Source organism: Taudactylus pleione, unplaced genomic scaffold (assembly GCF_031769625.1).
Source record: "Taudactylus pleione unplaced genomic scaffold, aTauple2 ptg000013l, whole genome shotgun sequence".
NCBI classification, from domain to species: domain Eukaryota; kingdom Metazoa; phylum Chordata; class Amphibia; order Anura; family Myobatrachidae; genus Taudactylus; species Taudactylus pleione.
This window is the reverse complement of record NW_028284416.1, coordinates 3,535,290-3,561,030: the sequence shown is the minus strand read 5'-3', so window position 1 is coordinate 3,561,030 and position 25,741 is coordinate 3,535,290. Positions and strand designations below refer to the sequence as shown.

The 25,741-nt window shown below is 48.7% G+C and overlaps 2 protein-coding genes across 5 annotated transcripts in view; both read left to right on the top strand.

Moving 5' to 3' along the window:
* The window catches only part of TFE3 (transcription factor binding to IGHM enhancer 3), a 39,085-nt gene extending 34,959 nt beyond the window's left edge, over positions 1–4,126 (top strand). For both annotated transcript variants that reach the window (XM_088470280.1, XM_088470287.1), the window contains exon 10: positions 905–4,126. In XM_088470280.1, the coding sequence (XP_088326406.1) occupies positions 905–1,270 (366 nt within the window). In that variant the 3' untranslated portion in view covers positions 1,271–4,126. The remainder of the gene's footprint in view (positions 1–904) is intronic.
* Positions 4,127–8,632: 4,506 nt separating this feature from the next.
* The window catches only part of GRIPAP1 (GRIP1 associated protein 1), a 107,563-nt gene continuing 90,454 nt past the window's right edge, over positions 8,633–25,741 (top strand). Inside the window, exons 1-9 of one of the 3 annotated variants that reach the window (XM_088470261.1) lie at positions 8,633–8,801; positions 15,994–16,060; positions 17,783–17,844; positions 19,029–19,055; positions 19,290–19,397; positions 19,473–19,563; positions 19,919–20,052; positions 22,858–22,906; positions 23,790–23,860. In XM_088470261.1, coding sequence (XP_088326387.1) covers positions 8,760–8,801; positions 15,994–16,060; positions 17,783–17,844; positions 19,029–19,055; positions 19,290–19,397; positions 19,473–19,563; positions 19,919–20,052; positions 22,858–22,906; positions 23,790–23,860 — 651 coding nt within the window. In that variant the 5' untranslated portion in view covers positions 8,633–8,759. Of the gene's footprint in view, positions 8,802–15,993; positions 16,061–17,782; positions 17,845–19,028; positions 19,056–19,289; positions 19,398–19,472; positions 19,618–19,918; positions 20,053–22,857; positions 22,907–23,789; positions 23,861–25,741 lie in introns of all 3 variants that reach the window. The other 2 variants (XM_088470253.1, XM_088470269.1) reach the window with 2 other exon arrangements.

Genomic DNA, 25,741 nt, shown 5'->3' with positions numbered 1-25,741 from the left:
GCCGCCCCGTTTGTAGCGAGCCCCGGAGCGAGTGAATTTCTCACTCGCTCCGGGGCACGCCGCACGTGCGCAATGCCCCACCATTGACCCACTTGTGAGCGGGTCTGAATGAGGCCCCAAGTACGGTCATACAAGGCCGTCGCCCACAAGCTGTATTGTGAGGGAATTATCAAACCTGCACTCAGCAGCAAAGCCAACTTCATAACATGATGTTAGGAAATACTAGTAACATGAATATTATTATACATTAAGTGCTTCTTTATTGACGCCCCTTATACCACTTCTAGAGAACATATGTAATGATGGGTCGTTATACAGATTACAGCACCAACCTCCACCAGGTAAACGATCTCGGGGCCTGATCAGGTTGGATCGCAAGGCTGCGGACGCACGCAACCGGTCAATGTTCGTGTTCTGCGTACGCATCGCAGTTCGCAACCCTGCCACTGCCATCGGGTATGCGTGCGCAGTGGATACGCAGCGGCACAAAGAAATGACTGACAGGAAGCACCGTTTGGGGGTGGAGAGGAGGGGTGGTCGAAGGAACGCAGTTGTGCCTGTGCGTTTAAACGCCGTTACAGGGGCGTGCATAATTAAGCCCCTGCGATGGCTTATACGCAGCCAGAGGTCTAGATGACGACAGGAAGTTTTCGCAGTCTGTGAGTCAGGGTCAGCTCAACCACAGCTGTGCGTATGGGTCCGATGTTACCGATGTTACCAAATGTTTTAGCTAACTTGCGGATGTATGTAATGGGAAGTGGGTGGCTTTATAAGCTGGTGGGCGTCTTGGTATAGTACTGTGATTGCACTGCGATCTTTGCAGCGAGCGCGTGCGTGCGATTGCAGACTTGCAATCCGTTCTGAATCAGACCCTCTGTTCTTACCACTTCATGTTGTCTTTCAGGAGCTGGAGATGCAGGCTCAGATTCATGGGAATACAGCCACCCCACCATCTATGTTAACGGCCATCCCCAAGGCAGAGCCATTATCTGGAGGGGTTACAGGTTTTGGTGTTCAATCTCTTCAGCCCCTGGACCCCTCCACCTTAGACCTGGGCATTCTCCATTTCTCAGACCACCTGACTGACTTGGTGGATCACGGCCTGAGTTTTGACCTGAGCCTGACTGGGGACTCAGCCATCGCAGACATTCTCATGGATGACACACTCTCCCCGCTAGGGGAAGCTGACCCTCTTCTTTCTTCCGTCTCTCCCGGAGCCTCCAAGACCAGCAGTCGGCACAGTAGCTTTAGTATGGAGGAAGACTCCTGATCAGACACAGACTCCAACAGAATGGACTTCTGAGAGCAACTCCTTCAAAGCATACCGAGAAATCTGAGTTTGTATTCTCTCCCACCAGACTGGCGTACTCAGCGCCCTCAAGAGAATTCAGATGCTGAAGATTGCTCACAGAATTGAACTGAGTGCCTGATCGAACCCTTTTCATTTTCCAACATCACCTACGGATGGACAGAGTTTCTCTTAGACCTTTTTTCTTTAGAGAGGTGGAAGTAAGGACAAGCAGACACTATTTGTAATAGAGCTGTTATTGGATAGCGAATACCAATTCTTAAGTCTTCGATACTGAGGAAAGCCAGTTTATGTCAACCCCCGGTATAGGCCAGTGAGCAGAATATCAACTGAGGATCATTAAGCATGACTGAGAGTGAGGCAGGAGTGTGAAATACGAGATTGTGTCGGGTAACGGTCAGAGGGTGTGATGGCCAAAATGGTGCCTGGTAGTAAAAAGATTGCATGACATTCAAAATGGTGCCTGGTAGCAAACAGATTGCATGAATTTCAAAATGGCACCTGGCAGCATACAGAGGACTTGAGATTCGAAATGGCGCCTAGTAACAACTAGATTGCATGAAATTCAAAATGGCGCCTGGTGGCAAGCATTGCTTTGATAAACAAAATAGCAAGCAAAACAGTGATACACCAAACGTTAAAGACATACACAGGGTGGTGACCGATAGAGAACGGACGGCAAGATAGTGTCTGTCAGTGTGAAGTAACACATTAAGAGGGGTATTCAATATGGGAGCGAAAACTCAGTTTTTGCGTTAATTTCGCACCTATGACGTCATTATCGCAGGACAACCCCAAAAAATGTATTTAAAAATTGGGGTGAAAAAAAAAAAATGGGAAAAAATTGTTTAAAACTAGGGAAATAGGTTCAGGGCTATTCTGCATGTATGCGGCAGGTGTATTCTAGAATAGATTATTAGCGGCAGGTGTATTCTAGAATAGATTATTAGCGGCAGGTGTATTCTAGAATAGATTATTAGCGGCAGGTGTATTCTAGAATGGATTATTAGCGGCAGGTGTATTCTAGAATAGATTATTAGCGGCAGGTGTATTCTAGAATAGATTATTAGCGGCAGGTGTATTCTAGAATAGGCTATTAGCGGCAGTTGTATTCTAGAATAGGCTATTAGCGGCAGGCGTATTCTAGAATAGCCTATTAGCGGCAGGTGTATTCTAGAATAGATTATTAGCGGCAGGTGTATTCTAGAATAGATTATTAGCGGCAGGTGTATTCTAGAATAGATTATTAGCGGCAGGTGTATTCTAGAATAGATTATTAGCGGCAGGTGTATTCTAGAATAGATTAATAGCGGCAGGTGTATTCTAGAATAGATTAATAGCGGCAGGTGTATTCTAGAATAGATTAATAGCGGCAGGTGTATTCTAGAATAGATTTATAGCGGCAGGTGTATTCTAGAATAGATTATTAGCGGCAGGTGTATTCTAGAATAGATTATTAGCGGCAGGTGTATTCTAGAATAGGCTATTAGCGGCAGGTGTATTCTAGAATAGATTAATAGCGGCAGGTGCACAGTTGCAGAATTTTTAAAAACTTACTTTAGGGACATAAAAATATGCTAGTACCCATTTTCATGTACCCCAAATTTGATGGGACCCCTTAGAAAAACGAAAAAAATAACCTGTGCTCTTCTGCATCACTTCTTCAATGTCGGGAAAAAAACACCTGCCGCAGCTATTTAAATCCCAGACTTTCATTTGCAGGCTAAAAACGGGGTACCCATAGTGATCCCCCATGTTTTTACAGCTTTAGGGGGGTCCTACAATTTTTTTCAGGAAAATTTCGTAGTTTATCGCAAATCCCAATTCGCCAGGTCCCGTTTTCGTAGATGTTATATTGAATACGGGGATAAAGCGGGCGTGCGCCCGATACTTTAGCCCAGAAAAATCTCCGATGTGGAGCGAAAAGTCCAGCACGGACTTTTCGCTCCCATATTGAATACCCCTCTAAATGACGGCCAGGTAGAACAGGAGAGAAGGATGGATGAGGTAGCCAAGAAAGCTGCCAGGACTTATAGGACTTTTCATTAAATTAATACAAACGATGATGTAGAAGAACTGTAGAGAGCAATATCTGACCCTTTAGGGACATACGTAGATGTCTACATGTGAGCTAATGTAGGGTTTGGAGACACGCTGCTAGTCGGTGGGTCTGGGACTGTTGTATGTAGGCCCGTCAGACCGACAGCTATGTGCTCTTATCCACATTTCAGTCACCTGAGCTAGCTTTTAATGCATCTGCACTGTGTAAGGCCGCAAAAGACGGGTGGAAAAGGAGGTTCACAAAAGGTCAGGGGATCAGTTACAATGACAGCAAAGGAGGTTATTGTTATATACATTCATATTTTGGGGAAAGCAGTACTTATATCTGTGTATCCAGGGACACAGATGGTAGTTTGTCTGAGTGGAGGCTGACGGTGAGACTGCGCGATTGTCAGAGAGTGGGTCGGGCAGGGAGTGCGTGTCACTGTGCGAGTGAGAGAATGAGTGCGAGAGGTGGTCACGTAACATAACCTGTGTATATTCGGTGAATGTTATGCCGGACAGACTACGCATAAGATGGATGAATGAATTAATGTACTTGGGGGTGTCAAAGTAGGGACAAAAGATGTATTTGGGGGTACTACAGTTATAGGGCAGTGAGGGTATTAGGGGGTGCAGGTCTCACCCTATATCCTCACTGAGAATGTGTTTTTACATAGATATGAAGAATTATCTCTTGTGTTTTATATCATACAAACTACTACGCGTAATGTTCTTTAATTAAAATATTTTACACTCTACAAGCTGTGTGGGAGTCTGTTCTGAGGGGATGGCGGAACATTCTGGAAGTTTGAAACCTAGAGGACAAGTGGGGGTGTTTCCATAGCAACCAATCAGATTCTGGCTGCCATTTTATAGAAAGTACTAGATAAATGAGAGCTTGAATTTCATTGGCTGCTATGTCTAACACCTCCACTTGTCCCTTCTCCCTCATATTGTGTGGATCAGGCAAATACATCCCCCAAGTGATGCACCAGGGCCAGGCACAACGATCAGAGGAGCAAAGAGAAGCATTGGAGCATATTGTATATGATTTAATGTTGGTGCTCTGGTGCATATATCCGGCCAGTCTCTCCCACACTACAAGCTGATGATGCCTTTAATCCTCCATTACATTCCCTGCTCTGTCCCACCCACAGCCTGTGCCATGTACCATGTAACCATGGTGGAACCTTACTAAGTGGAGATTGCATGTACGGAAGAGGAGGACATGCTATAGGGGCACACGCCACAAGGGGGAGATGTTGCCCCTAGCAACCAATCAACTTCTGTCATTTTATAGACTGTGTAAGATAAATAATAGCTAGAAGCTCATTGACTGCGCTGCTATGGGCAACTTATCCACTTTGGGCCTGGTTCAGAGATGGACGCAAATCCCATTGCGACTGCGTCTCTGCGAAAATAAGCAAATGCCGCAGCCGCCGTTATTTGCATTTAGACGCATACCGGCGGCTTCACAAATCCAAACGCTTGCGTTCAAAGACGCAGCACCAGACGCAGATCAGGCGATTATCAAAGTTATAACCCTATGGCTTCAAAGAATGGGCGACGACAGTAAGATGCCGGAGCCTTAACATCCGAGTGAGGATCGCAGTCGCAGGCTCTGACGTGCCCCCCGAAATGGTCGTGACATGTCTGCGTTTCAGTCGCCAACCCCCTTTCCCGTTACCGTCCACAATCACTTGGCGCATAAATGGGCTCTGCGACTGGTGCTGCAAGATCATCGCAACACATGCGCAGTGCGACTCCGACACATCAATAAAAAATACATCGACCGTTTGCGAAAACATCGATGATACACCTCCCCTATAACTGAGGTAATGATCTGTCTTGCACACAGCCCTTAACACGATGGCAAGAAGGGCAGAGACACAGGGCTCGGTGCGGAGCTCATCGTATGCCTAGTGTGGAGCGTGTCTTGTGTGCTTTCGCAGTGCACCTGCTATGGGGCAGAGCGTACGCAAGTAACGGTGATACAATGTCATTTGCATTCCAAGCGCATCTCCAATCACGACTGAAGTGACATAACCAAGCAATAATGGGGCATTCTCTTAAAGCTTAGTAAGGGCGTATTGCAGGAACTTTGGCCTGCGCAGAGCTGGACGGAAGCATAAATACCCTTCAACGGTCTATCTGGGAAGCAGTCGGGAAGCAGATGGACAGAATCCTGACCGTCGGAATCCCGACTGTCTAATCCCGGCAAGGGCTACATGACAGGCGTCAAAATCCCGACGCCTGTCATTTTACCGATGCCGGGAGCCCGACACCCGGCTTACTGATCGAAGGTCGAAGGTAAGCCGGGCGCGGACAGCCACGGGGGGGGGGGGGAGGGTTAGGTTTAGGGTTCCCGGGGGTGACTTAGGGTTAGGCACCCCCCCGGGAGGGTAGGGTTAGGCAACCCCGGTGGGAGGTTAGGGTTAGGCACCCCCCTGGGGGACTTAGGTTTAGGCGGCGGGGAAGGTGGGGGTCAGGTTTATGCACTTAGAGGGGGGATTAGGATTAGGCACTTGGGGGGGAGGTTAGGGTTAGGCACTCCTAAGGGAGGGTTAGGGGGTAGAATTAGGTTAGGAAATACTTACCTTTGACGATCAGGATTTCTTCCTCTGCCAGGATGCCGCTGTCGGAATTAGAACCGCCGGCCATGCGGCCAGCGGTAAATCCTATGTATTCCGTCTATCTACCTCCTTATCTGCAATATGCTGAACCTGGGAACCAGATACACTGTTCAACAGCCATGTTCCTAACTGCAGATTACCTTATCTGTCCTCCAAATAACTGGATGTTATCTGACCTTCTTCCGTTCCGTACTAGATCAGTCATAATCCTTAGAACATAGAGAGGACAGAGAAAGATTTGTCCTTTGCGGTGCACAGAGATAATTGTATAATAAAACATAACTTTTATTCAGTCTCTTTAATAACAACAATAATATAAAAACCTGCGATATAAAATTGATAATTAGAATGTGTGTCTTAGGACCATATTCAATTTGGAGCGAAAAGTCAGTTGCCAGGCTTTTCGCCATCATCGGAGGTTTTGCCGTCGAAAAGTTATCACGCGCGTCCCCGCGTATCTAATTCCAAATTGGCGAAGACCGGACACGGCGAAAACTAAATAGGCGTTTTGGGGGAAATCAGCCTGACACCCCCTAAAGATGCCCTGACATGAGGCTTCACTATGGGTACCCCCGAATAGCCCTGCAAAAGGTATTTGGTCTCAATAGGAGCTATTTAGCATCTTTGGGAGAGTGGTGAAGAATAGCATTTAGCAACTTTTTTGGGGGAAAATAAGTAGTCCCAACAAATTTGGGGTACATGAAAATGGGTGCAAGCATATTTAAAAATCGCTAAAGTCAAGCATTAAAAAGCGCCAAAACGCACCAGCAATCAAAAAAACTCCTCCCCCCATACTTGCAGACCCCTCCCAAAGGCTGCTTCGCTAGTTTTTGAATTTGTACCCCCACTTTGAATTTTTTCACCCGCATTTTCAAAGTGTTTTTTTAGGGCTGTCCTTTGTGGGGTTTTTTAAGCGTTTTTTTTACGCAGTTTGCGTCAAGGGGGGTACAAAGGGTACAGAGTGGTTTCCGCACTTCTGCACCCCAAAACCCCAATTCTGCACTTTTTTCCGCCGGGTATTCATAGGCAAAACTTTTTCGCCTATTACATTGCATTGCGTTTTCGCACCGGCTAAAAGACGCTACAATTGAATACGGGGATAAGTGAAATCGGCGAAAATGACGTCATCGGCGAAAAAGTTTTGCCAAGAACGGCTTTTCGCTCCAAATTAATACTGCCCTTAGACATAAAATGTGATATAAAACAGATTGTACAGTATGATCTGTAATAAATGCAATTATAGCACAGAGATGTTGTTCCGAGTTATCTTTTCGGTGTTTATATGATTTCATAAATTTATTTTGGTAAAATACTGTTACCGAGGCTGTAACATTCAGTGGTAGTCCTTGTGCACTTGCTACTAGAGCAGTAATTATAATACCAGTTGGTAATAACGCATGTGCTGGTAATAATTATTGTTCACGCGCCCATCCTGGATGCAACTCGGCCGGGCCATATTGCGATGTGAAAGGGGTATAACAGACAACAGAGGATTGAACCTCAATTATATCAACTTCACACAATAGGGGTATGTGCCACAAAGGGAGTATACACATAAGAACCCACTAATGAAGAAATCAATGGGAGAGAATACTCTGTCCAAAATGTTCACATAAATTTCATTGTAGCAATATCTGATTACCCAGAAACCACTGTGTATGCGACCACTAAGTCATAGCCCTTTTACACTAGCAGCAATAACCCAGGTTACTGTGTAGTGTGAAAGGCGCAGGTTGAAACAAGCCCACCCGGCATTTCAACCCAGGTCACGAGAAGGGTTGAAGGCATGTTCAACCCTGCTCGTGATTGGTACCTTCTGCCTGGGATGATACCTCCCAACCGTGATGATTTCTGCAGGACAGTCCTGCTCTTCCACCCGTGGGCCGCAGTGTCCCGAAGGTTGGGGGACACTCTGTGACAAAAACGTTATGCACAAGGGGGTGTGGCCTGGCAGACGCAAGTCCACACCCCCTTGCGCTGAGAGATATCCTGAGTCTGCACTGGGTCAAACGCAGGATTTCTAGAGGGGGGTTTCCAAATGTTTGGTTTCAGAGCGACTGTTGCCAGCCCATGAAGGATGCAACCCCGATGGTTTGCGTACATCTCCAATGTTAGAGGATCGGCGCATGCCGCAGTTCCCCAAGGCTGCCTGACTGGCAGGCTGTAGCCGTTTGGGGGCCAGGGAGTGGGTGGAGCCGACCTGCGTTCCCGGAAACGGGGGCTTGTTGCCCCCACTTTCATGGTGTGCTGGGGTCAGGGTCAGCGTTTTCCGACGCAGACTTCCTGACCCAGGCTGAGCAGTTCCGTTGCCCCCAGATGGTCGATTACTGTGTCCCGGTCGCGATGGTGATCAGGTGATCCCATAATGCGTCTTCGGACGCAGCACTCGGATCTGCAATGCTGTCAGGAGGAGTCTTTTCTCTACAGACACCTCCTGCCTCATTGGAATAAGTTAGCAGCAGCAGCTGCAGCGATGCTAACTGCGTCCATCTCTAAATCAGGCCCAAAAGTTATTTTCTTAATCTGACACTCAAATAAAAAAGAACGTTCTCAAACGCCCCCGTGCTCCAGTGTAAGATGATCAGCCAATGCAATACTAGGTGTGCCCAGCAGGTGGCGAGCGCTCGTTCGTCTGTCTTTCTATCCCTCAGCTGTAGTTGTTGGCAGCGACCAGCTCCCGTCTGTTCTCGGTGTGTCTCTATGGTGACAGCTGGACTGTACCATTGAGCGGAGCGGCGGGGGTGCAGTGCCGGTGCCAGGGCTGTGACAGGAAGATGGCGCAGGCTCTGTCAGAGGATGAGTTCCAGCGGATGCAGGTAACCGGGTCCCCAGGCCGGCTCTGGTGACATCATTCTACGCAGCACCGGTGACGTCATGTCATACCTGCAGCCCCCATTATCAGCAGTCACTCTCTTGCCATACAGGAATGATGGGAGCTGCTATTACCCCTAGCTGTGCTCTGACGGGGTTATTCTCATGTGTGTGTGTGTCAGAGACCCCACTGTCCGGTCCCTGTGATGTCATGTGCCCCTGCCAGGTCCCTGTTATGGTGTCATGTGACCCTGCCAGATCCCTGTGATGTTATACCAGGTCCCTGTGCTGTCATGTGCCCCTGCCAGGTCCCTGTGCTGTCATGTGCCCCTGCCAGGTCCCTGTGCTGTCATGTGCCCCTGCCAGATCCCTGTGCTGTCATGTGCCCCTGCCAGGTCCCTGTGCTGTCATGTGCCCCTGCCAGGTCCCTGTGCAGTCATGTGCCCCTGCCAGGTCCCTGTGCTGTCATGTGCCCCTGCCAGGTCCCTGTGGTGTCATGAGCCCCTGCCAGGTCCCTGTGGTGTCATGAGCCCCTGCCAGGTCCATGTGATGTCATGCGCCCCTACCGAGTCCCTCTGATGTCATGCACCCCTACCGGGTCCATGTGATGTCATGTGCCCCTGCCAGGTTCCTGTGCTGTCAAGTGCCCCTGCCAGGTCCCTGTGGTGTCATGAGCCCCTGCCAGGTCCCTGTGATGTCATGTGCCCCTGCCAGGTCCCTCTGATGTCATGCGCCCCTACCGGGTCCCTCTGATGTCATGCGCCCCTACCGGGTCCCTCTGATGTCATGCGCCCCTACCGGGTCCATGTGATGTCATGCGCCCCTGCCAGGTCCCTGTGCTGTCATGTGCCCCTGCCAGGTCCCTGTGCTGTCATGTGCCCCTACCAGGTCCCTGTGCAGTCATGTGCCCCTACCAGGTCCCTGTGCTGTCATGTGCCCTTACCAGGTCCCTGTGCTGTCATGTGCCCCTACCAGGTCCATGTCATGTCATGTGCCCCTGCCAGGTCCCTGTGATTTTATACCATGTCCCTCTGATGTCATGCGCCCCTACCGGGTCCATGTGATGTTATGCACCCCTGCCAGGTCCCTGTGATATCATGTGCCCCTGCCAGGTCCCTGTGATTTTATACCATGCCCCTCTGATGTCATGCGCCCCTACCGGGTCCATGTGATGTCATGCGCCCCTGCCAGGTCCCTGTGATGTCATGCGCCCCTGCCAGGTCCCTGTGATGTCATGCGCCCCTGCCAGGTCCCTGTGATGTCATGCGCCCCTGCCAGGTCCCTGTGATGTCATGTGCCCCTGCCAGGTCCCTGTGCTGTCATGTGCCCCTGCCAGGTCCCTGTGCTGTCATGTGCCCCTGCCAGGTCCCTGTGCTGTCATGTGCCCCTACCAGGTCCATGTCATGGCATGTGCCCCTACCAGGTCCATGTCATGTCATGCGCCCCTACCAGGTCCATGTGATGTCATGCGCCCCTGCCAGGTCCCTCTGATGTCATGTGCCCCTGCCAGGTCCCTCTGATGTCATGCGCCCCTACCAGGTCCTTGTGATGTCATGCGCCCCTACCAGGTCCCTGTGATGTCATATGCCCCTACCAGGTCCCTGTGATGTCATGCGCCCCTACCAGGTCCATGTGATGTCATGCGCCCCTGCCAGGTCCCTGTGATGTCATTCGCCCGTGCCAGGTCCCTGTGATGTCATGTGCCCCTGCCAGGTCCCTGTGATGTCATGTGCCCCTGCCAGGTCCCTGTGATTTTATACCATGTCCCTGTGATGTCATGTGCCCCTGCCAGGTCCCTGTGATGTCATGTTCCCCTGCCAGGTCCCTGTGATTTAATACCATGTCCCTGTGATGTCATGTGCCCCTGCCAGGTCCCTGTGATGTCATGTGCCCCTGCCAGGTCCCTGTGATTTTATACCATGTCCCTGTGATGTCATGTGCCCCTGTCAGGCCCCTGTGATGTCATGTGCCCCTACAAGAACCCTGTGATGTTCAGATTCTACATCCCAAAATTAAAGGAGTCCTACATGTATCACTCTGTACTTGTACCGTTGATGCCACCTGTTGCTCTGTTGAGTTGCGTGGCTTTTGCTTTGCTGGATACTGGGGATCTCCCCTCACTCTGATGGGTACCGGGGATGTCTTGTGCCATTCTACTGGGTACCGGGGATGTCCTCCGTTGCCCTCCTGGGTAGCGGGGATGTGTCATACAGTGTGGTTTCCGGGGATGTTGCCTGTTGTTCTGCTGAGTACTGGAGATTTTGGCTGTAATTTTACTGGGTACCGGGGATGTTTCTGTTGCTCTGCTGGGTATTGGGATGTCGCCATTCACTGTTCTGGGTACCGGGGATGTTGCCTGTTGCTCTGCTGGGTATTGGGATGTCGTCATTCATTGTTCTGGGTATCGGGGATGTTTCTGTTGCTCTGCTGGATATTGGGATGTGTCTGGTAAAGAAAGGGGAAAGAGAAAAAACTCTGTGTGGTGAGCACTCTTTTAAAATAAATATGAATGTTAAAACATAACTTTTAATAAATCAAATAATAATGACCAAGTACCATTGGTACATAACAAAACTGGATACACATAAATGAAAAAAGAACATTAATCTAATTGACAGATATATGACAAAACAAAGACAAATACAGACAAAAAACATTAAGGCATGGTGATGAAAGTACCGATATAATGTGGTACATCAATCAATAAATCACTTACTGCAGCTCTATCTAAAATGAAGTTGTGCTACATTAATACAAGGCGAAATATAGAAAAAAATATTTATCATATCAAATCACCAAAATGGTGTTACACAGACTTTCACTATTATATCACATTATTAACCATATTGGTTATCCTAAATGTTTACTTATCACCTTTTTACTTAGCACCATGTGTTTCCTTTTTTTCTTTTTCCTTTTCCTTTTCACCCAATTTTGGTTACTTCACTTACTCACATGGGTCTTCAGTCACTTATTATAATCTATCGGTATTATACGGGTTCAACCTGTATCCAGGACTATGATATAAGTATTTATACTAAGATATATGGGACTATTTGATATTATACCATCATAATGTCTGCACCTTTTTTGACACTAATTAAGAGTAATGTCATTATAGAGTAATTCCAATGGTTTTATATCTCTATACATGTTTCTCACATCAATACGATATGTAGCAGATGTTTTGGAATTTAACATATTTTATTATTGTTATTCTTACTGATGATCCATATGGTAGCATCTGCATTTTTTCTAATTCCGGAGCATAAGCAATGATACATACTAGGTTTCCCTTCTCTCATTACAGTCGACAAAACTTTTGCAGGGTGCTTTCTAATGACAACTCTTACCTGCCTAGCTAAAATTTAGGATGGCAGGAATTTCTGTTCATTTTCCATTTCTTCGGGCTCCCTTATTTTACTTCATTTTAAGTTCACTCCACGGTTGGTTACCATTGGTAACGTGTATGTGATAATTGATTTACTAACCGCGCGCTGTGCACTCAGCCTGACGAGACAATTGAGCTCATTCTAATATAAGATACTGTTATAAGAACGTGTATTGGACAGCCCATACATCTATCTCACCATAGTATGAGGTGATAGGAGGATTCTTACACACCTCCTTTTCATTGGTTCCAATAACGCTGGGTCACGGATAGGCTTACTAACCTGTCGTTTGTGACATGGAGCCGGATGATTGGTTTACTATAGTACTTTACCTGGGGCATCACAGACGTGCCTCTGCAGCTGTTCCCTCCGTGAACAAGCCCTTTCAGGCGAAACGCGCGTCGGCAGGACGGGTGCTCGTGGCTGCGCAGCATGAGACAAGCCCAGCTTTTAGTTGGTATCTTCACCTCTCTGTTACTGACACCTGCTTTATCGTTCAATAGGCAATGTTTTTACTGTAGGGGTGGGTCTTGCACCATATCTTTACTATTTCCCGATCAGCGTGCATACATATGTATAGTTGACTTTGCGGTCTATACATATGCTGCAGCAATCGGGGATCACATTGTGATAAATGTTTATTATTATCAGTATTGTCCAGCTATGAGCTTTAATCGATGTTTAGTGTTCCCTCTAGCACCGGCGGCAGGCAGGGCGCCGGAGCTAGAGAGGGCAATCTTGTGCGCGCCCGAAAAGGGGGCGTGGTTATGAAAAGGGGGCGTGGTTATGAAAAGGGGCGTGTCTATAAGACGCGTCCCCTTTTCGTCATACTTGGGGGCGTGCCCGGCGCTTACCGACATGCCGGGCAGCCCCCAAGCGCTGCAGAAAGGGAGAATAGATGCCGGGTGCATGCGCCCGGCGTCTATTCTCCGGCGGTGACCGGATCACCGCATGTTTGTCCACCCGCGGGACACTGCGTCCCGCGGGTGAGAACGGCTCCCGCAGGCTGTTAGGGCAGGGCGCTTTTTGCCCTCCTCCTGGAGGGCAGGGTGCTTTTTGCCCTCCAGAAGGAGGGCAGGGCGCCGCGCCCCGCTAAAACAGCCTAGCGGGAACGCTAGATGTTTATATCTGACTTGTGCCTGAAAAATGCACCCCCCCTGATGAATACACGTGCAGTACAGCTTACTATATGCCTTTCTACTAAGACTCATTAATTTGTGTTTTTAGTCAGTAACGGGTGATCAGACAGCATAGATTAGCTGAACCTTATTCTAATTTTTTGCATAATAACAGCGTAGACTAGCTGTATTCTATTCAATACATGATTTTGCCATTATCTGTATATTTTTCGATCAGCATACATACATGTATATAGTTGACTTTGCGGTCTATACATATGATGCAGCAATCAGGGACTACATCGTGATAAATATCTATCATTATTATCCAACCATGAGCTTTAATCGATGTGTATGTCTGATTTGTACCTGAAAAATACATCCCCATTGTTGAATATACGCGTAATATATTAGACTATATGCTTTTCCACCAGACTCATTAAATGTGTATCTCTAGTCAGTAACAGGTGAGTAGACAGCATAGACTAGCTGTATCTCATTTTAAGTATGGCATAATGACAGCACAAACTAGCTGTATTCTATTCAAAACATAATATTGCCATTTTTCTTTATTCTTTGGCACATACTGCACTGTTCAATGCACCGAATTATTGATATTCTGAAAGTATATAATTTAGGTGTTTATAACTAACTATTCTTTATTAGTGTATCTTTTCCATATTGATTAGGTAGAATCTCAGATCAGTACTTCTCTCATCAGGTGTCCTATGCTTTGGTATGATACTTGAAAGCAGAAAGGATCATCTGAGCAACATATTACTCATTTCTTCCTTTCAGGAGGGTTTACCGTCCTTCCATGTCACACTTCTCACCTATGGTTATTAAAAACAAGTGTGTAGTGGTAGAACTGGTGGTAACGGTCCTTTTCCCTCACTATCCTTACACTTTAAACCATATGAAATTTTCTGTAAGAAAATTCATTTAATAAATTTATCACAACTATATTTTTCTGATTGATTGAAAACTAACTCAGAAAATTGGTCTTCCCTCGTGCGTCCTATACGTCAGCAAGACGCCCAGGGGTGAGAATACACATCTGAGCAATGTATTAATTACTCTGTTGTTTCTAAGGATTATTACGTGCAGAAGGCTTAGCAGTTTTCCCATAGATGGCCTTAGGCCAGGTGGGATACAGCGGAGCTGCCTACATTATCTCTTTTTTCCTGACTTTTCTGATATTTCTTCTCACATGTATGTTTGTATTTTATGATACCAACTAACTCTCTATTTATAACACCATTTTGGTGATTTGATATGATAAATATTTTTTTCTATATTTCGCCTTGTATTAATGTAGCACAACTTCATTTTAGATAGAGCTGCAGTAAGTGATTTATTGATTGATGTACCACATTATATCGGTACTTTCATCACCATGCCTTAATGTTTTTTGTCTGTATTTGTCTTTGTTTTGTCATATATCTGTCAATTAGATTAATGTTCTTTTTTCATTTATGTGTATCCAGTTTTGTTATGTACCAATGGTACTTGGTCATTATTATTTGATTTATTAAAAGTTATGTTTTAACATTCATATTTATTTTAAAAGAGTGCTCACCACACAGTTTTTTCTCTTTCCCCTTTCTTTACCAATCATATCAACTCTAGTGAGCACCACCACCACCTTAGTGCATTCGTTTTTTAAGGACTAGTCACATTATTATAGGAACAGTGGTTATTTATTTGTGTGTATATATATATATATATATATATATATATATATGTTATTTTTTTCATTTTGTCTGTGCGATGATATCCCCTCCCCTCTTTTCCTTTTAGTTATTGGGATGTGTCGCCATCCACTATTCTGGGTACCGGGGATGTTTCTGTTGCTCTGCTGGGTACCGGGGATGTCGCCATTCACTATTCTGGGTACCGGGGATGTTTCTGTTGCTCTGCTGGGTACCGGGGATGTCGCCATTCACTGTTCTGGGTACCGGGGATGTTTCTGTTGCTCTGCTGGGTACCGGGGATGTCGCCATTCACTGTTCTGGGTACCGGGGATGTTTCTGTTGCTCTGCTGGGTATTGGGATGTCGCCATTCACTGTTCTGGGTACCGGGGATGTTGCTCTGCTGGGTACCGGGGATGTCGCCATTCACTGTTCTGGGTACCGGGGATGTTGCTCTGCTGGGTACCGGGGATGTCGCCATTCACTGTTCTGGGTACCGGGGATGTTGCTCTGCTGGGTCTGTACCGGGGATGTCGCCATTCACTGTTCTGGGTACCGGGGATGTTGCTCTGCTGGGTCTGTACCGGGGATGTCGCATGCCGCTCTGCTGGGATGTTGCCTATTGCACTGCTGAGTGCTGGCATGTTGGCCGTGGCTTATCTGGGTATAAGAGATATCATGTGACCCTGTGCTAGGAGCCAGTGAGGTATCATGGTCTGGTTGAGGAGAAGATATTCTGCCCACTTTGCCTGTAATTGTGTAATGGGGATATTTCTGAAATGCGGTGCTATGAAGTGCTGTAACCTGCAGCAACCAATCACATTCTGTCATTTGAAAGTAAATGATTGCTTCTGGGGGGGGAGGGGGAGAGGAGGAGAAGAAGAAGTGGAGTGTGATTGGGTACAGTCCTGTCTATGAGGTCGGGGGAGGGTTTGCCAGCTGTGTTACAGCATATATATATATATTGTATATGGTAACTCTTTCTCTTGTAATAGGCTCAGCTGCTGGAGCTCCGAACCCAAAACTACCAACTATCAGACAGCTTGCGAAAAAACAACCAGGGTGAGCGCGACCCTCATATTTCCTTCCTTGCGCCCTCGGGATGATACCCCATCCCCCCATTCATTCCTGACCCTTCTCTGTGTAGTATGTTGTATGACTACTGTGACGGGTTCTCTATCATACATGCAAAAACACCACAAAGGGCAGCAGCGCACTTATGCTAGGTACACACTAGACGGCTCGCAAACGATGCGATGTTGTCAGTGACACTCCCGGACAAACAATCTAGTGCATACACACTGTGCAATCTAACAAACGATATATCGTGCGTCGTTCGGTCGTTTCATCGCTAACTATAGAATGTAACCATATCGCCTGACCATTCGGTAGTGCGTACACACTGCACGATCTGAGGGGAATCTTTTTGAAATTGCTCGAGTTTCCTGCATGTAGAGAAGATCTGTAGATGGGATGGACGACGCCACTGCAGCGCGCATAGTGCGTACACACTTGACGATTTAAACGATTTGTCGTTCCGATGCGTCGGAATCAGCCATATTGGCCAAGATATCGTCTAGTGTGTAGGGTCCTTAAGGATTGTTAGTATGACAAAATGTTACAACACAATTCTTTATTGGAATTTGGAATCTGTCTGCCATACACACCATAACCAACCTATTCTGAATATGCTGTATATATTGTCTATATCTGCTTAGTTATGTGGTGCTGACATATTCTGTAGCGATGTACAGCGAGAGCTTGTTTTCAGCCACACTTAGCTCGCCATGTAAAATCACTATGACAGACACACACCAGAAGGCTACGTTAGAAGTGAAATGTGACATCTTACACTGTGACGCCCTCCGCACAGTGGTTCCTGGAAGTTGTCGTTAGTGACATCTCCTGCTGGTGCCATTTATCCAAACCAACTGCTCACTGGCCGCAAATGACAGCAGCATCGTGCCCATAGTTATAGGAGGGTTTTGCTGCCAGGCTACTCCATCGGAATGGCTCATGCTTCTGGATAGCTTGTAGCTGCTGCAGCACCTCTTTGCTGACTAAATCCTCCTAGCTGTCTACTGTGGACAGGGGTGCTGGGTAGCTGGCAGAAAGCTGAGGCTTAATCTGTGCTCATCACAGAATAGCCGGGGGGATTAAAGACTGCCCTCCAGTCTGTAGGTCACAGAAACACAACAGGGGCAGTGTCTTAGTATAAAGTTTTAGAGCTCGTATAGATCTTATGCACTTTTATATGGACTGCATGGATATATTACAGGCTTACAGTCTTGGGAGGACGTAGACCAGACACACATCATCTTACTCAGTCCAGGTTGGTTCTCTTGTCTGTACACAAGGATCAACCTGGGTCATGCAGTCTAATTTTGCATATACTGTAATTACGTGTCCACATGCAAACCGGGACCAGGGGGCACAGCAGGGATATTTTCTGACCCAATTGATTTCCACTACTTTATCACTGGCGTCTGGTGACAACCACAAAGCTGAATTCGTCTTTAGTAGATACCATCAGTCGCTATTAGGGGTGGGGGCTCTGATTTTTGCTTGACTCGGATCCCCAATTTTGGAATCAAAGAGTAGCAATACAAAACGTGCTAGGCATACTGCACCAGCAGGATAGGCACATCTACCCTGTTCGTAAGGTTGTATGGGGGTCTCAGCCACACCAATGAATTTACCAGTATGCCCAGAATGGCTCCATCTAATGGTCTGTCGCAGGATATGTGCCGGAATGACACTTCTTTTATTTGATTCAATCGTCAGAGCTCACATCTCTCCGTCAGAAACAGGCGTCTCAGGAGAAGGAGTTTCTTAAAGCTCAAAAGGTACAGTATGTGCATGTTGTAGATTTGTAATGCTATAGCAGACCGAGCATTAAAGGCAAAGCCATACGGTATTGTGTTGATTTAGATGGTAGGTAGTGGCGCTCGGTGAATTAGAACGTTTCGTTGAGTACGCCGATGCGTTGTAACAATCGGTGCAAGAGATCCTCCTTGTATATGACCGAGCGGCTTTCACAGCTAAAACAAAACCAGCTCCACAGGAAAGAGGGTCTTCTGCTCAGACTGCTAGATGTGTCCAGAAACCAGACAAATCCACTGAACTTTCTTTAAGCAGCCTAATTCTTTTCTGTAGAGAGAGTGTGCAACACCCCTGGCCCAATCTACAGCTTTGTGTGATGTGGTCTCTCTCATGCCGGTGTCTGTGTATGGCTCTGTCTCTCCTAACTTCTGTTGTTGGAATGCTGTCGGGATGACGTGTCGGGATGCTGGGTCCTCATGCGGTGTCGGGATGCTGGGTCCTCATGCGGTGTCGGGATGCTGGGTCGTCATGCGATGTCGGGATGCTGGGTCGTCATGCGGTGTCGGGATGCTGGGTCGTCATGCGGTGTCGGGATGCTGGGTCGTCATGCGGTGTCGGGATGCTGGGTCGTCATGCGATGTCGGGATGCTGGGTCCTCCTGCGGCGTCGGGATGCTGGGTCCTCCTGCGGCGTCGGGATGCTGGGTCCTCCTGCGGCGTCGGGATGCTGGGTCCTCCTGCGGCGTCGGGATGCTGGGTCCTCCTGCGGCGTCGGGATGCTGGGTCCTCCTGCGGCGTCGGGATGCTGGGTCCTCCTGCGGCGTCGGGATGCTGGGTCCTCCTGCGGCGTCGGGATGCTGGGTCCTCCTGCGGCGTCGGGATGCTGGGTCCTCCTGCGGCGTCAGGATGCTGGGTCCTCCTGCGGCGTCGGGATGCTGGGTCCTCCTGCGGCGTCGGGATGCTGGGTCCTCCTGCGGCGTCGGGATGCTGGGTCCTCCTGCGGCGTCGGGATGCTGGGTCCTCCTGCGGCGTCGGGATGCTGGGTCCTCCTGCGGCGTCGGGATGCTGGGTCCTCCTGCGGCGTCGGGATGCTGGGTCCTCCTGCGGCGTCGGGATGCTGTGTGTCTGTTTGGTGTTGTGGTGTCTGTCTCTACGTGGCATTGGAGCAGTGTATCTACAACTCTTGACTCATTGATTTTTTTTCACAGGCACTCAGTAAAAGCAAGAAAGCCCAGGTAAGATGGAGATGTGGGACCTTCCATTCAGCGTTTAGTACTCATGCTCTATCTATACCCCATTATAAGGATGTATTGTGATCAGGTCTTGTTGGGTGGAGGTGGGAATCCCAGCTTCTCTGTACATTATTATATATTGTCTCTCTAGTCTCTGTGTGCAGATTGGGCTATGGGAGAGGGCTGTGTGGGGTAGTTGATGGAGAAGGTGGAGGTAGATATTTGCTGTCCCTGCAGGAGGTGGAGGCATTGCTGGGTGAGAATGAGATGCTCCAGGGAAAGTTGCACAGTCAGGAGGATGACTTCCGGCTGCAGAACAGCACATTGATGCAGGAGCTGTCCAAGGTAAGCAGACATTGTTTGGCGGGCCGTGGGCCCTCATCCTGTGTCCCGTTACTCACCATCACCTCTCCTCCACAGCTGTGCTCCCAAATTGAACAGCTGGAGTCAGAAAACCAGCAGCTGAAGCAGGGGGGCTCTCCTCCGGACGGTGTCCCCGGGGATGCGGAGGGTGAGATGAGGAGGCTCCAGGCTGAGAACACCGCGCTGCAGAGGACAGTTGGCTGTATAACACTTTTTCCTCTATGGATGTAGTGTGCGAAGTGTCCCCTCCACTATGGCTCCCTCGGCCAGCTCTGCACACAGTTATTGTGTCTGTACCTGGCTCTGGTGCTGCTGATGTAATGGTCTTGTGGCTCTGAGCATTGGTTGGGACCCTTGTGTTTGCATTACTATGCTCTGTTCCCCTGGGTCGTGTTAAAGAGACAATCTGTAGCCGGGGTCCCGTCTCTCATCCCTCAGATCCTTCCCTTTATTCTTATAATAAACTCCGTGTGACCTTTTTTTTGTGGCTTTAACCCTTCCAGCACTTCAGGAGCGGCACGAGAAGGAGATAACTGCACTGCGGAGCCAGGAATCTCAGGCTAACGGGCTCCGCACCTCACTCGCCGGTCCTGGGGCGTCGGATACACAAACTGACGGGCAGGCTCCGCAGGAGCAGGTGACTCACCCAATATCCTCCCACTCAGTACTCTGTAACACTGTTATGTTATATAGGTACATTAGGTCCATTCTTTCACCTTTCCAGCATGATTTATATAATGGTATTATAAAGAATAAAACATCCGTACATGGGACTTTACGTTCTGCGACATTGCCTGTAACGAGCGGCAGTTGCGCAGCCCATTTGATGCACCATCATTGTTGTGTTCTCAGGTGACTACAGATGTGTCCTCATACAGACCAGTTCAAGTCGCAGCAAATAGCCCCTCCCAGCGCGCCAGGGCCCGATGCACACGGTCGTTACAAGCGCCTTTCTCACTCAAAATGTGCGTCTTATTAGCATAAATAAAGCTACTGGAAGCAATAAAACATCTTTGTTAGACTACACTGGTCAATCCGATGTGCGACATTTGTACTTCTGTGTACGAAGGGCCGCGATGCAGCAGCCGCTGCTTTTTCCCACGACAAGTTCCCTTCCGCTTCATCTGCGACATTGTACATATTTAAAACTAATTCCTGTGCAACTAAAGTCACAGCCCGACTTCTCCAGTGCACTGTGGGCCTGATTCAGACCCGCTCGCGAGCGATATGCGCTCGCAAGCGGGTCGATGGTGGCCCGGTGCGCATGCGCACGATGGAGCCGGCTCCGTCGTGCGCATGCGCGAGACCCGGATAGCGACGGGCACTCCGTCGCTCCGGGTCTCGTACCAAAGGGGGCGTGCTGTCGATGTTGAGTGACAGCACGCCCCCTTTGGTGGACGGGCCTGGGGCGTGGCTGCCCAGATGGAGGCGTTCCCATGGGAACGCCTACCGTCTGGGGCCGGCCCCACTGACATCACAAGTGATGTCAGTGGGAGTGCTTTCGGCTCTGTTAGAGCCGAAAGCACTTTGGGGCTTGCGGCAACGAGACCCTACCACAAGGGTCTCGTCGCAAGCCCGTTGGTCTTGACCATCGAGACCATCTTCCAGGCCGCACGCTATAGCTGTGGGTGGTCACCTACAGCTATGCGAGCGGCCAGGAGGCCGCTCTGAAAAACAAGAAGGATGGCCCTGATTCAGAGCGAGCGCTCCGTCAGAGCGTCCGGCTCTGAATCAGGGCCTGTGAGCAGTGTTTCGCTGCGTCAGCCATGCAAATAATAAGCAAAATTTCAGTAAAAGTACGGTACGCTACACCCCGCAAAGCGTCTCTTTCTCCCCATATGGCGTATAGACGCAAAGTGAATGAGGACTCCTCTCTATACATATGCAGAACGTCTCATCCGCCTCCATCTATACTATTCCCCTTTCCTGGTGCCCCCACCCCCATGGAATTCTAAGCTGAAAGAGTTGGCTGCAGCTTAGAACCATCCCTGTAATGAGGATTGTTTGTTGCATAGATATAAAGATTCTGCTGACCACATAATGCATTCTCAGGGATACTGCTTCCTAGACTGCATTCCCAGTGATGTCATTGGTTCCTAGTGACTGGATAAGCTGCATTCCCAGTGATGTCATTGGTTCCTAGTGAATGGATAGGCTGCATTCTCAGTGATGTTCCTAGTGACTGGATAGGCTGCATTCCCAGTGATGTCATTGGTTCCTAGTGACTGGATAGGCTGCATTCCCAGTGATGTCACTGCTTCCTAGTGACTGGATAGGCTGCATTCCCAGTGATGTCACTGCTTCCTAGTGACTGGATAGGCTGCATTCTCAGTGATGTCACTGGTTCCTAGTGACTGGATAGGCTGCATTCCGAGTGATGTCATTGGTTCCTAGTGACTGGATAGGCTGCATTCTCAGTGACATCACTGCTTCCTAGTGACTGGATAGGCTGCATTCTCAGTGATGTCACTGGTTCCTAGTGACTGGATAGGCTGCATTCTCAGTGACATCACTGGTTCCTAGTGAATATATAGGCTGCATTCTCAGTGATGTCACTGGTTCCTAGTGACTGGATAGGCTGCATTCTCAGTGATGTCACTGCTTCCTAGTGACTGGATAGGCTGCATTCTCAGTGATGTCACTGCTTCCTAGTGACTGGATAGGCTGCATTCTCAGTGATGTCACTGGTTCCTAGTGACTGGATAGGCTGCATTCTCAGTGACATCACTGGTTCCTAGTGAATATATAGGCTGCATTCTCAGTGATGTCACTGGTTCCTAGTGACTGGATAGGCTGCATTCTCAGTGACATCACTGCTTCCTAGTGACTGGATAGGCTGCATTCTCAGTGATGTCACTGGCTCCTAGTGACTGGATAGGCTGCATTCTCAGTGATGTCACTGCTTCCTAGTGACTGGATAGGCTGCATTCTCAGTAATGTCACTGGTTCCTAGTGACTGGGTAGGCTGCATTCTCAGTGATGTCACTGGCTCCTAGTGACTGGATAGGCTGCATTCTCAGTGATGTCACTGCTTCCTAGTGACTGGATAAGCTGCATTCTCAGTAATGTCACTGGTTCCTAGTGACTGGGTAGGCTGCATTCTCAGTGATGTCACTACTTACTAGTGACTGGGTAGGCTGCAGATGTATGTAATGTCACTTTTTAAATGTAACCATTGTACTATTTTAGCTGGGAATTGACATTTACTGTAGCATGGCCTTGCTGTGGGGTATACATTCAACATATTTTATGTTAAAATGTTTCTTGCGCTTTAGTAAATAATGATATTTTCATAGATAGTAGTTTTAATAAGTATAATGTTTTTAGCTAGTGTAAATGTATTTACAACCTAATCCTCTGGTGAAAGGGCATACAGGAAGCTGTCTGGTTGGTTCCCAGTGACCGCTGGAGGTTATTATTGTCGTCTTGTCTAATTTTGCAGGATGGGGAACAGTCAGGTACCTGGGAGCTGCCCGAGAATACTCTCCAAGGTGAGTGCAGAGAGTGTTTATGTCATTCCTCTCTCTCTGATCAGCCTGCAGTTACCCAGGTGGGTCAGTGCTGCTGTACAGACCACGCTGCCGTTCTGTCTTCTCGGTGTCATAAGGTGTATATAGAGAAAAGTTCCTGCTTCCGAATAACTGAATGATCGGCTAATTGGCTTCACAGTGATGTGTGATACCTTTTTTCTTTTATATTTTATTATTCAACTTCAGCGCCTGGCTTTCCTTCATTTAATATGTATCTTCCAGGTCCTGGTGGGTAGCTGTAACCACTCCATGCCACTAACTGTTCTCTATGGCTGCCAGAGAGGTATCAGACAGAGAGAGAATAGCATGGAGAATGGGTAATAGCATAGCCAGGAGTTATTTATATAGTGCCACCGGATTGTTCTGTGATGTACAGAGAATTCACTATAGTCCTTGCCCCTTTGGAACTCTCTAAATTCCCTAGCTCACACGTACACTTGTCGTCATCCCCTATCTCCTCGCCATTCCATTATAGAAAATGTTGCACATACCCCGGTCAAATACCCTGTTTAAGAACTTATTATATATAGTAGGATATTAATTATACATTAGTCCACTATTTAACAGCCATTGCACAGAAAGCTAACGTCTCTCGTTGAATACAGTGGTAGAGGAATCTACGGAGCTTTTACTCTAAAGTGCTCTGCAGGTAAATGTAGAAAAATGGTGTGTCCTGTAATAACCAATCAGACGCATGCTTACATTTCCTAAGGTGCAGGAAAACAAAAATGACTGCTGGAATCCGAGTGGTTGATAAGGGGCAGCAGCTTTTCTATGATATTGTTCCTCTTTATGTCATTATTTATTCAGTGTAAGCCCAAAATATCTTTCTTTCTCTTCAAAGGTATAACACTCAAACTAGCAACACAGGCAGAAGAGAACAAGCTGCTGAGACACCGGATAGGGTCACTACAGGTCAGTGATGGGCAGTGACAGGCTGCGCGGCGTGTAAGGGACTTCATGTCGGCCCTTGTGAGCAGTACACATTGCTTGAGTCTTCCATGTTGGAGAGATGGTCTCATTGATGACCTGCTGAGATTGGGTAGGAGAGAGTACTGAGCATCTTTGTTTGGGGGAGACTGAAGGCCTTATAGATGAGGAGTTTGAGCTGAATTATAGTGAGCAGTGTAGCTGACTGGCATAGAGGGGAGGGCAGTGTAGCTGACTGGCATAGAGGGGAGGGCAGTGTAGCTGACTGGCATAGAGGGCAGGCCAGTGTAGCTGACTGGCATAGAGGGGAGGGCAGTGTAGCTGACTGGCATAGAGGGGAGGGCAGTGTAGCTGACTGGCATAGAGGGCAGGCCAGTGTAGCTGACTGGCATAGAGGGGAGGGCAATGTAGCTGACTGGCATAGAGGGGAGGCCAGTGTAGCTGACTGGCATAGATGGCAGGCCAGTGTAGCTGACTGGCATAGAGGGGAGGGCAGTGTAGCTGACTGGCATAGAGGGCAGGTGAGTGTAGCTGACTGGCATAGAGGGCAGGCCAGTGTAGCTGACTGGCATAGAGGGGAGGGCAATGTAGCTGACTGGCATAGAGGGGAGGCCAGTGTAGCTGACTGGCATAGATGGCAGGCCAGTGTAGCTGACTGGCATAGAGGGGAGGGCAGTGTAGCTGACTGGCATAGATGGCAGGCCAGTGTAGCTGACTGGCATAGAGGGGAGGGCAGTGTAGCTGACTGGCATAGAGGGCAGGCCAGTGTAGCTGACTGGCATAGAGGGGAGCGCAGTGTAGCTGACTGGCATAGAGGGGAGGGCAGTGTAGCTGACTGGCATAGAGGGGAGGGCAGTGTAGCTGACTGGCATAGAGGGGAGGCCAGTGTAGCTGACAGGCATAGAGGGTAGGCCAGTGTAGCTGACTGGCATAGAGGGTAGGCCAGTGTAGCTGACTGGCATAGAGGGGAGGCCAGTGTAGCTGACTGGCATAGAGGGGAGGCCAGTGTAGCTGACTGGCATAGAGGGGAGGCCAGTGTAGCTGACTGGCATAGAGGGGAGGCCAGTGTAGCTGACTGGCATAGAGGGGAGGCCAGTGTAGCTGACTGGCATAGAGGGGAGGCCAGTGTAGCTGACTGGCATAGAGGGGAGGCCAGTGTAGCTGACTGGCATAGAGGGGAGGCCAGTGTAGCTGACTGGCATAGAGGGGAGGCCAGTGTAGCTGACTGGCATAGAGGGGAGGCCAGTGTAGCTGACTGGCATAGAGGGGAGGCCAGTGTAGCTGACTGGCATAGAGGGGAGGCCAGTGTAGCTGACTGGCATAGAGGGGAGGCCAGTGTAGCTGACTGGCATAGAGGGGAGGCCAGTGTAGCTGACTGGCATAGAGGGGAGGCCAGTGTAGCTGACTGGCATAGAGGGGAGGCCAGTGTAGCTGACTGGCATAGAGGGGATGGCCCGTGTAGCTGACTGGCATAGAGGGCAGGCCAGTGTAGCTGACTGGCATAGAGGGGATGGCCCGTGTAGCTGACTGGCATAGAGGGGAGGCCCGTGTAGCTGACTGGCATAGAGGAGAGGCCCGTGTAGCTGACTGGCATAGAGGGGATGGCCCGTGTAGCTGACTGGCATAGAGGGGATGGCCCGTGTAGCTGACTGGCATAGAGGGGAGGCCCGTGTAGCTGACTGGCATAGAGGAGAGGCCCGTGTAGCTGACTGGCATAGAGGGGATGGCCCGTGTAGCTGACTGGCATAGAGGGGAGGCCAGTGTAGCTGACTGGCATAATGTCTGGGGAGTTTCCTGGCTATTGACCCAAAATTTTGATGTTTTGTTCCCCGAGCCACTTAGTTATCACTTTTGCCTTATGGCAAG